At 35.1% G+C, this 11,875-nt stretch overlaps 1 protein-coding gene across 2 annotated transcripts in view; it reads right to left on the bottom strand.

Moving 5' to 3' along the window:
* LOC107842473 (protein FATTY ACID EXPORT 3, chloroplastic) overlaps nucleotides 1-8,743 on the bottom strand; it is a 21,674-nt gene extending 12,931 nt beyond the window's left edge. The window contains exon 1 of one of the 2 annotated variants that reach the window (XM_016686335.2): nucleotides 8,023-8,743. In XM_016686335.2, the coding sequence (XP_016541821.1) occupies nucleotides 8,023-8,280 (258 nt within the window). In that variant the 5' untranslated portion in view covers nucleotides 8,281-8,743. The remainder of the gene's footprint in view (nucleotides 1-8,022) is intronic. The other variant, XM_016686336.2, reaches the window with a different exon arrangement.
* Between the last annotated feature and the right edge of the window lie 3,132 nt (nucleotides 8,744-11,875).

Raw genomic sequence — 11,875 nt, 5'->3', positions numbered from 1 at the left:
TAAATACAAAAAGTATTTATGATTTCATTACAATTGAGAAAATCAAGGAAGTATTACAAGAAAAATTAATTAAGAGCATAATCAATTATAATCAAGCAACGTATATAGGAAAGGTTATTATGACCAAAGAATCATTCCAAAGAAAAATGTTATGAAAAAAATGTCATCCTTTAAAACATGTAAATGATTAACTTAAATAATATAATAGTAATATTGATTTCATTACGATTGAATGAATCAAAAAAGTATTACAAGAAAAATCAATGAGAATAACCAATTAGTAAATGATCAACCAAGCAACTTATATGAAAAATATTATTATATCTAAAGAATCATTCCAAAATAAAAAATATTTGAAAAAGATGTCATACCAAAATATGTATGCAATTAAATTAATATAAATAATAGTATTTTTAAAAAAAAATCTATGCTTCACTGCAATTAAGTAAATCAAAAAAGTATTTTACATGCATAAAAATCAAAAGTTTAATCTATATTTTAAAATAAGATTCCTAGTTATCCTATTGTGGTGAAAATCAACTAAAATTGATTCCTATTTTCATAGTAAATATATTCCAAAAGCTTTTCAAAGTTACTCCACTTGATTGCCTTGAAATAAATAAGCTAAAATTGATTCCTACTTTCACAGTAAATATATTACAAAAGCTTTTCAAAGTTACGCCATTTGATTGTCGTGAAAATCAATTAAAATTTACTCCTATTTTTTCAGTAATCTATATTTGTAAAAAATATGCATTCCTATATATTGAGAGCATTTATATAATTAAGGAGAAAATATGCTATTTGAATTTGAAAAGTAAAATATGTAGCCTTTTGTTATCTTACTAGATTCTTTTGAAATGAGCATTATCACGCAAGGAAAGACCGAAAAAATTTATTACTTACACCTAAGTGATTTAATTGTAAAGGATATAAAATCAAATATTACGGTGAAAAAGATTTGAAGAATTTTATTACCAAATAAAAGGTTACAAGAATACTATATATCTGGAGAATAAATAATTGCAAAGGGTAGTCCCTATTGAGAGGGCAGAGTACAGTTAGATCTTGGATGATGTTGAATCTTCGTTATCATTATGCAACTCAGGTTTGCTGCAACAGAGAATAAATCAAGGAAGATGCTCTATTATTTGGTGGATTTGGTCTTTGCTATGGTAGGGGCTATGTAATACCTCGATCGTTTCTTAAGCCTAAATCCGTCTTTTGAGTGGATATGTATGACTTCTAAAGTGATTTATGTTTAAACCATGTTGTATTTCTCTAATTTCTACTTTTTGTCATGTAGAGCATTGAATAAGCTTTCCATCGATATCAATTTCATCAAAATCCGACATCGAACAAGGGAGTTATGGCCGTTTTACTAAACATTATCGGATCGCCCTGGTTTGACGATCGACCTGGCGGACCATTAGGTCCTTGGTGGACCGTCAAGTGTCCCGTCAGGCCAAGGCAGTGACCCCTCTTCTGGGTCACCGTGTGTCGGCCAAGATGGTGGACCGTAAAAAGTTGACGGGTCGTCAAGGGGTCCGTCAGGTCGAAACAGAATGTCTCGTTTCTGGCCCTCGAGTGACGAACGACTTGGTGGACCGTCAGTTTCCTGACGGACCATCACTTCAACCATCACGTCGAGGCAGAACGTTCCAGTTTTGTCACTCGAGTGACGGACGATTCGGTGGACCGTCAGGAGACTTGACGAACCATCAGATCGATCGTCACAGGCCCCGATTAGCGAATTTCAGTTTTTTCAAAAAGGGCATTTTGGTCATTTCCGCCCCATATGGTCTCATATATATATCCTAGTAGAGAATAGCCATTCATTTTTCTTCTTTCCTCTTCCAAGAAACATCTAGAAATTAGGGTTTCTTCCAAAACCCAAAAATTCAATCTTCTTCCAAGAAATTCAAGGATCTTCCATAGATTTCTCTAAGTTGTCCAAGAATTAAGCTCCCCTAGTCAAAGGCATAAAGTATATTAGCTCAAAAATGTAAGGAAGAAGTTCCAAACAAGTTTCTACATCTCCAAAATTATAATCCAAGGTACGTGGGGCTTGAACAAGAACACTCCTTTCGTTCTTGTGCCTAAAGATTTACTTTCTATTATTGATTTACATGATTTTGCAAGTGGGTTTACACCCAAATTTCTTTATTTATGATTTATGGGATTTGAGTTGAATAAGTTTGATATTTATGATTATTTCACCATCATGTTTCTTAAATTGAGAATTTATTCCATGAGTTGTATATTGTCATTACGTATTGATGATTTCTAAGCGATTTAAGACAAGTGTCATGAGTTATGCCTTTCCATGAGAAATTTGACTATTGAATATATATCGATATTTGAGATTGAAAGTCAAGAATGAGTCCTATGATGTTTCCTTAAAGCTTTGATATTTGAAAATGATTCGAAAAGCAAATGTACTTGATGTTGAGAAAGAATGTGTTGAGTTGAGTCGGGTTAGGAATCCACAAGATGTTTATGATTTACAGATGAGATATATATTTATGTTTTGGTCTTTAAAATAGACCCATGAGTTGATATTGATTAAGGTGGATTTCCTAACGCGTTCTGAGATGAGTTTGGGAGGAGTATTTAGCACCGAGCGGAAAATGTGGTATTTTCCCGAAACTACGTGCCACCGTAGGATTGATGTTGATAATTGTGGGCCAGAGGCCGAGTATGGGATTGTGATAACGAGATTGAGGTTGTACTCCCTGGCAAGAGTACAACACCCCCGCCAATGTGGGGTTCTCTCCTTAGGAGGGCAAAATTTTGGACTCCATGCGGCTCACATGATGTAGTTATGTCGGTTATAAGAAACTACCACGTCCATAATGATCTAAGTACCATGAGTTACCGAGTCACTCTAAGTCATGAGTCAAAGAGTTTGAGTTGAGTTAAATGATTTATGAGATTTATGAAGCATATGTTATTACTGATGAATTACGGAAATGATGTTTTAGATAATTCAAGCGAAGAGAGTTATTATTGTCAGCATGCATGATTTTCTTATACATTTATGATATTATTTAAAATGTTGTATCCACCCCCACATACTCAGTACATTCCCAAGTACTGACTCCCATACTCCTTTGTATTCTATATTTCCTCATGATATAGGTTCAGGTGCTCAGTCTCAGCAGCGACAGTGATCTTTGAGTACCTTCATCTACATTTCTGCGGTTAGTGAGTCCTCATGGTTCAAGGACCTATGTCTCCGATTTTATCATGTTAATAGACGGTTGTTTACTTTCAGTGCAGTACGAGTCATTTGGGGATCTGTCCCAATGACTCCTCAGTCCTATATAGTAGAGGCTTTGTCAGACTAGTGTGCTAGCATGTACAGAGATTTCAGTATTTTGTTAGTACAAAATCGTATTACTTCGTATCTCAGTATGTTCATGTCATGATTATTCTTCCTTACTTTATGATGATTCGTGTCGTAGAGAGTTCTGAAAGTGATGACAGGCTCAGAGGGTTAGCTTGAGGCCACGTGTGGCCTTGAGCACCATGTGATGTCTTGGGATAGGTTCTCGGGGCGTTACAGGCTAGTTATGTTGCAGTCCCTCCGTACAGAAGATCCTGCCAAGCCACGGGATATGGAGGGATAATTCAACGTAGGGAGGTAATTTATTCTTCATTGATCTGGTTATAGATAGGCTTTCAGAGTCCCCTATGAAATTAATGAAATTTACCACCTTACAGAGTTTGTAAGAGGGATAGTTTTAAGTATCTTTGGTCTACGATTCAGGGGAATGATGAGATTGATGAGGATGCCTCTAAACGTATTGGAGCAGGTTGGTTGGAGTGAAGGCTCACCTCGGGAGTGTTGTGTGATAAGAAGGTGTCCCTTAAGCTTAAAGGCAAATTCTATAGAGTGGTCGTCCGTCCTGCCATGGTGTATAGAGCTTGAAGGTGGCGGAAATGAGAATGTTACATTGGATGTGTGGGCTTACTAGAGGGGACAGAGTTAGGAATGAGATTATCCGAGAGAAGGTGGGAGTAGCTTCGGTGGAGGACAATGAGAGATAGAAGGCTGAGATGGTTTAGGCATGTGATGAAGAGGGGGCGCGAATGCCCTAGTTCGTAGGTGTGAGAGGCTAGCTCTGGATGGTTTTAGGAGGAGTAGAGGTAGGCCGAAAAAATACTGGAGAGAGCTTCAGCTTACCGAGGACATGACCCTAGATAGGAAGGTGTGGAGGTCGCGGATAAGGGTAGAAGGCTAGCGTGAGTGTGTGGGTTGTAGCAGGCAGTCAAGACAGCTCTTGTGTAGCCGGGTTTGTAATCCTAGGACTGTGTACTTAGGTGTCTTTGGTATGTGAAGGTATGTTACTACCAGGTGGGGCCCTATTTCTTATTTCTTAGTTCCTATTTTCTTATTTAGTGTTGCCCTTATTTCTCGTATTTCGTATTTTCTCTTATTTATATTATATTATTTCTTATTCCTGATTTTTTGTTGTGTCATCTATCCCCTTGTTTACTATTCTTTATCTTGAGCCGGGGGTCAAACAACCTCTCTACCTCTTGGGAGCAGGGTAGATGATTTTGAAAATTGTATGAATAGTTCAACTTTAAAGTGAGGTTGAAAGAGAGTTTTGGAAAATATTTTCCTTACTTTTTGAAGGGAAGTCATTTTCCTTAGATTTAAGGAAAATAAGTTGGTTTAGAAAACATTTTCCAAAAAATATAAGCCAACCAAACATAAGAAAACTAGAAAACATTTTCTAGAAAATGTTTTCCTTCATACCAAACACACCCTAAGGGTGTGTTTTCCTAGAAAATGTTTGCATGAAAAATAAGTTGATTTCTTACTTATTTTCTTATGTTTGGTTGGTGAGTGAAAAATATTTTTCAAAAAATAATTTTTAGTGTTTAGCTAAAGAGTAAAAAATATAAAAAGAAAAATAACTTTTGACCTAAAAAATACTTTTTTAGGGTGTGTTCAGTATAGAGGAAAACATTTTCTAGAAAAATAACTTGTTTCTTACTTATATTCTTGTGTTTGTTACATAAGTACAATTTTTTTAAAAAAATTATTTATATATTTAACAAAACACAATGAGAACGAATAGGGTAAGAAGGGTGAGATAAAAAAAAAAAGGTTTTGAAACTCTTTTTAAAAATAAAATAATTAAATCCTTATTTTTTGGGGAAGGGGGCTTGGGGGGGGGGGGTAAGTAAGTGGGGATGGGGATGAGGTAAAAAAATTGAAATTTTTAAAAATAAACTTTTAATTTATTTTTTTGGGGGGAGGGGGGGATAAGAAAAAAAATTAAAGTTAATAAAAGTACTTGAAAATTTATTATTTTTTTGGGGGTGTTGGGGTAAAGATGGGGTTGGGAAGCGAGCGTGGGATAACAAAAAAATTAAAGTTTAAGAAAAATACTAAGGGCATGCAAAAACCGAACCGACTGATAAACCGAACCAATAAAAATATTATTAGGTAATTGGTATTGAGTTATTGGGTTAACGGTTTTTTATTGATATTATAAAAAAATTTATTGGGTAAACAGTTCGGTTTCGGTTTTAGTTTATTAGGTTATCGATTAAACTAATAACCCAATAAGGATATACTAAATTACTGTTTTACCCCAATTTATGTTATATATATAAATAATTATATATATATATATATATACGTATACATATATATATATATGCATATATATATATTTATATTATACACTACTAATTCACAATTCAGTGATTCACAAAGTATTAACCTATTTAGGTTAACAAAGGCATAATCACGCGTATTGCCGCATTGGAATGCTTGAAGCATTCAGTAGCTTACAACAACTAGGATTTAGTTTTTTTCCAAACTAACATTCAGTTCAAGCTTGAAAATTCTTGATAGCGAAAACGCATTGTGTAGGAGTTTGGCGACAACAAAGATTCTATTTTTTTTATGTTAGTTGTTACTATTTCTATTTTATGAGTATTTTCTTATTGGTTAAACCAAAACCTGAACTGCTAAGGACCAAAAACCGATAAATCGATTAAAAAAATATTTTATTGGTTGATTATTGGTTTTGCATATTTAAAAACAAAATACTGAACCAATAACGCATAAAACCGAACCGAACGATGCATACCCTTACAAAATACTTGAAAATTTTAATTCTTTTTTTTTGGGAGGGGCGGAGGAGGTAAGGATCGGAGTCAGGGCGGGGTAAGGAAAAAAACTAAAGTTTAAAAGAAATACTTGAAATATTTAATTCATTTTTTTTGGGGGGGGGGATGGTAGGGTGGGTGATTTTGAGATCTGTGGCCTATGTGAATATTTCAACTTAAGAGTGAGGTTGAAAGAGAGTTTTAAAAAATATTTTCCTTACATTTTGATGGGAAATCATTTTCTTAGATTTGAGGAAAATAAGTTGATTTGGAAAACATTTTCCATAACATTTAAGCCAACCAAACATGAGAAAATTGAAAAACAATTTCCAGATAATGTTTTCCTTCATACCAAACACACCCTTAAGCAACGCGGTTGATGTTTGTTGGGGTGGACCAGAAAGGAGAGAAGGCCAACTTAATAAGACTGGGGAAATCATATATAGATTAGATGCTCCATTCTTTTATGATAAGTAAAAAGACAAAAAAAAAATGCTCGCACTATCCAAAGTTGAATATGTAAGAGTTGTCACAAGTTGGAATGAACAGAAATATTCCTTCATACAAACAAGCAATAAAAAGAAGGCCCAAGAACAACAGTAAAAAGAATATAATATTAAATTATGTTATGCATATTCATTGTAGGCTTATAGATTCTTCGTTTCCTTCAGAAACTATAAAATTAGAAACCTAGATCAGACTCCACACTTTCACAATGAGGTGTGGATGCCAACTTTCCATACTCTAACAAAACTCCTTCTTGCATAATGTACCCGCCTGCTCATTTAAAATGATAGTACGAAATGTAAAATAGTTGGTTAAAAAGAAAGACATCAGGTTGATGTAACTTAAGCTAACGATACCTTTGGCCCAAAAGAAATGGCAGGCTTCGAGGTACAAGGCTCAAAGCATATAATCTCAATATGAATTCGGCAGTTCATCCCTCAACGGCTTTCAGATATGATTTACATATTTAAAGGTACAATAAATTACACGGATTACGTGCAATTCTTTCAGTTTGACATTTAACTGCCTACAAGAAAGTATAAGTTGCAAGGGAAACAATAACTTGGAATTCCCATTTTAGAAGCCTCTACTAGCATATTGTATGCAATCTAATCTGAAAACAGCAATCAGCGACCATGTTCTAGACCTCACATTATATTGAACAACATAAAAAGGTGAATGCAAGCTATACCGAAAGGGTGTATCCTAGTGGTCAACAAAGCTGTGCAAACCCCTGAGACCAAGGAACACAACAGATACAAAAAAAATTCTCATTTGCCTAAGTTACCCGGTACCTATGTTGGGAGGTAGCATGTAACGGTGGAACAGTCAAAGTGCCCGCGAGCTGTCTTGGACACCAAGGTGTGTCAATTGGGAATAAGCATTAAAGACATCCAATATGAGTTTGAATTATATAATGCTCCCTCCATCCTAATCTGTATGACCTTTACCATTTTGGGAGGTTCCCAAATGTTGGAGAACACACCACCAATAATATTAAACTTTTATGACTCTGCTAAACTACCTTTTCCACTACCCATACAACAACGTATGTAAATGAGAGGAAGGAGTAGTAAAAAACTTGGTCCACGGACAATGCATTAGTTAGTCAGGTACACGTGACCTGCTAAGCACAAAAAGTCATAACCGAAATAAGAAAAATTGCAATTGATAGAAGCTTGAAAGAAAATCTTCATAGTGGTTCAACCAATGAAATTAACTAAAACCAATTAAATTATGTTCAACTTTTGGGCTCAAAAACAGTACTTTGAAGATAAAGCTTCTACGTTCGGCTGCAATGCAGAAGTTCTGAACACTCTTCACTTTACTAACTAAACGAGCTACTAAAAAATAATAAATGGAAGAACAAATATCACTCACCGATTCCTCATGTGAAGCTGCGAGCGGGAGAATCGATCTGTTCCTGAAACGATGTTGAGCCAACGGAAGGAAGCCAGAGAGGAAGTGGAAGCCAAGGCCAGCCCGGGAAACAGAACGAACCACAAGGAAAGTTCTTTCCTTACAGGGTCTCTGAGTGGAAGTAAACCCTAGAGATGGAGTATAACAGAGCGCCATTGAAGAAGATTGTTTTAAGAGAGGAGAAGGGCTAGGGTTAGGGTTTGGGATAGCAACATTCATATCCAATATGTTGCTCTCGTCTGTCAAGTAAGTATGCAGGAGTGGGGGAGTGGTCGGTAGGTAGGTAGCTGAGATGCCTTGCTTTTCTCTAAAATAGCACCTGAGTTCAATGAAGGTAATAAAGGTTCAAGGGGTTGCGACACCTAATAAGCCACATGACCCTACCGAAGCTGTGATTTCGTAAAGCTGCCGGCTATTCTTTGCTTCTCTATTCACCTAGGAGATGTTTTTTTTTTTTTTTTTGTTTCATTTCAATTTGTGGTTGTAGAAATGGGTGGATCCAGAATCGAACCAACTCAATTTGAGTCTTTTAAAAGTCAATTCGATTTTGATTTATACTATCAGATTCCACAAACCAAAATCAAATTAGTTGGTTGAGATGATAGAGATCAAAGAATAAAAAAATCAATGCAATTCACAAACCAAAATCAAATCAAAATTTTAAGTAGAAAAATAAATCTCCAAGTCGTCGTTCACTGTTCGCTAATAAATTAAGAGTGAAGGTCTCGTTTGGTGTGAGGTATAAGGTACAATAGTCTCAAGATAAAATATAGCATAATTTTTATCTAGCGTTTGGTTGGAGGTACAACTTAGTTCCGAAATTATTTATTTCACCATTTATATCATAGTGATAGAATAAATTATCTCATAAATATGATGGAATAACCAATTTCAAAATTTGTTATCTCGGAATAACTCTTTTTCAACCAAACAAAAATGTCTTTTTTTGGGTAGTTAAAACTTTTAGTAATCACCAGTATGTCCTTATAAAAATAGGGAAATAGCACAACCTGCTTATCCGCTCTCAGATTTCTTATACTACCAGAAAACCACCAAAACAACTACTTACACAATTAGATAGAACATAAAACCTCAGAATATTTCCCATTGGAGCTAAGCTTGGTACATTAACTAATGTGCGTTTCATGCAAAATAGCCTCTTTGGATCTTTAAGCTCTTTGAAATACACAAGCATTTCTCTCCAGCCACACTTTATATATCACCACTACTAATCCTGATTTAAGAATGGGGCCCCTGATCTTTAGTCGCCTAGCTTTAGTATTCACTCATTTCCGCTCCTCAGCCCAATCAGCAATCCTATGTGAGCACATATTCGGTTGGGAAATCGATGTCAGATTTTCTAGTAAAAGGACAACTAAAGAATAAAGTGGTCATCAGTTTCTCTTTCTGCATGACAAAATAAACATACATCTTCATCAATGACACGCCCAATTGAGCAACCTATCCTTGGTTGTAATCTTCCCATGTAACGATAGCCAAAGGATGAATACCTATTTAAGTTCAGTTGTACTACTACTTACCAGATTCTTTCAGTTTTCATCCTCTATTTCTCTCCTTAACATTTTATAGGCTACAACAATTTTGAACTTTTCTTTGTGAATAACCTGTTCATTAGTAATGACAGATTTTCTCATGTTGAATATTTTCCTAACCATCTAAGATGCCTGAGAAGGTCTCTTCAAATGTTGTAAAATCCTCTTTTGAATATAGTAAGAGTGGATCCTGGCAATCCATAACTTATGTTTATTTTGACTTAATGCCCAAAGAAGTTTACATATTGTTGTTTGATTCCAAACCTTTAAGTTAGTGATATTTTGTAACGCCCCGAGAGCACCCCTCTGGACGTCACACGGTGCTCAGGTCTACGAATAGCCCCAAGTGACCCATGATATCTTTTTAGTTCAGTACTCACATAATTAGGATGGCTATCATATAAAGAAAGCTAAAAATAAGAAATCTCATAACTTAAAGTGAATCTTTAACGTGGGAATCATTGCACAAACTTCTTGAACTTAAACTTAAATTCATTGTCAGACAAGCCTTTACTAATGACTAGAGAGCTATTGGGACAGACCGCAGCTGACCCAAACATAAAACTAAAATCAAATGGTTAAGTACTATCAACCATAAAAGAAATCTGATAATCTGGGTCTTCGAACTATGAGGACTCACCATAAGGAGGAATGCAAGTAATGATGCCCAAAGTCAATCATGCTGCTGCAAACGGGCACCTGAACCTATATTATACGACAATGTAGCACACAAACATATATGTGGATCAGTACTTCTGGAATGTACTAAGCATATGGGGGTAAGTGCATAAGTAAAATAACAATTGAATAAGTATATGAGCTTTCAAATGATACATGCTAAATGTAAATGACTTACCTTGAACTCGAGTGAAACTTAAGACGAATCTATTAGTGAGCCATAACGCTTAGTTTCTTAAAATATTTTCTTTTAACCTTGCTTATGGGATATTTTTCTAACCGACATAAACCATGTGAGCTACCATGGAGTCCAACGTCTTACCCATATTGGGGAGATTCGCTCTACCCTTGCCATCGGAATAGATCCTTGTCTTAGTGATCACTATTCTTAACTTCATCTATATTGGGAAAAAGCTTAACCTATATTGGCTCGTAGTTTTTGATAATTTAGGATACGATTATCCGCATTCCCTTCTCAGTGCTAAATACTACTCCCAGAATACTTATATGCTCATACTTTAGGAAATCCACCTTAAAATAGCATAAGGGTTTCTATACTAGAAACCAACTATGCTTCTCTTCGCTTTAAATTATAATCAAGATAAACAATTGTGGATTTTAAGTCTTGTCATTGAATCAAAAGATCAAACTTTCTTGTAAACTTAATGCTTATTCTTAAACCTTAAATCTCATATTTTCTTTCATATAACTTGTAATACAATATTATGCTTAAAACTCAATTGAAAATCTTTAATCAATGTTTTCAAATCAAACTCATTATATTCAAATTATAATAGAGAATCTTCAAGTCAAAACATAAATAGATGAGAACATGTATGTACTTTAATACTTCAATCACATGATAATTTCATAAACTCAATGAAAGATAATTTGGGTATGAACCCTAATTGCAAATCATATAACTTTAACTTTAAAAAGAGTTTAGGGCACAAGGATGAAAGAATATCCTTGTTCATAAACCCCACATACCTGAAGTTCTAAGCTTGGTGAAGTAAACTTGACCTTTGAGACTTAGGAGATAATCTTGAGAAGAAAACCTAATCTTGTTCTTGAGGATAGAAAGAGAGATTTTGTGTTATTTAATTGATGGAAAAGAGAGAAAAGTAATGCCTCTCCTTAGTATAGGGTCGTGGGTTGGGAGTTATAAGGGGTAAAAGACAAAAAGGCCCTTAACTTTTCAGAATTTACTCGCCAGTCTTTATGAGTCTACCATACAACTCGTATGCAATAGTACAACTAGACTTCATGACTCGTAAGCTTGTCAGTCTCTAGGAGGGCACACACTGATTATCCTACGAGTTCAACCTACGACGCTTATTATGCTCACACGACTCTTAACCCTCCACTCGTATCTTGGACAGATTCTCAAGGAGTCTTCACTTATGTTCTCATGACTTGGCCTCATATGACTCGTAACCCTCTTGACGACTCATAGGGTCAAGTTGTACGTTTAAAAAATTAATCACCAAGCCATACTGCTTTGGATACAATTTTAACATACCACTCATATGTTGTGCATACGACTCAATAGATAAGTCGTATAATGGATAGAAAACTTTTAG

This window comes from Capsicum annuum, chromosome 9, assembly GCF_002878395.1.
Source record: "Capsicum annuum cultivar UCD-10X-F1 chromosome 9, UCD10Xv1.1, whole genome shotgun sequence".
Lineage (NCBI taxonomy): Eukaryota > Viridiplantae > Streptophyta > Magnoliopsida > Solanales > Solanaceae > Capsicum > Capsicum annuum.
This window is presented reverse-complemented; position numbering and strand designations above follow the sequence as displayed.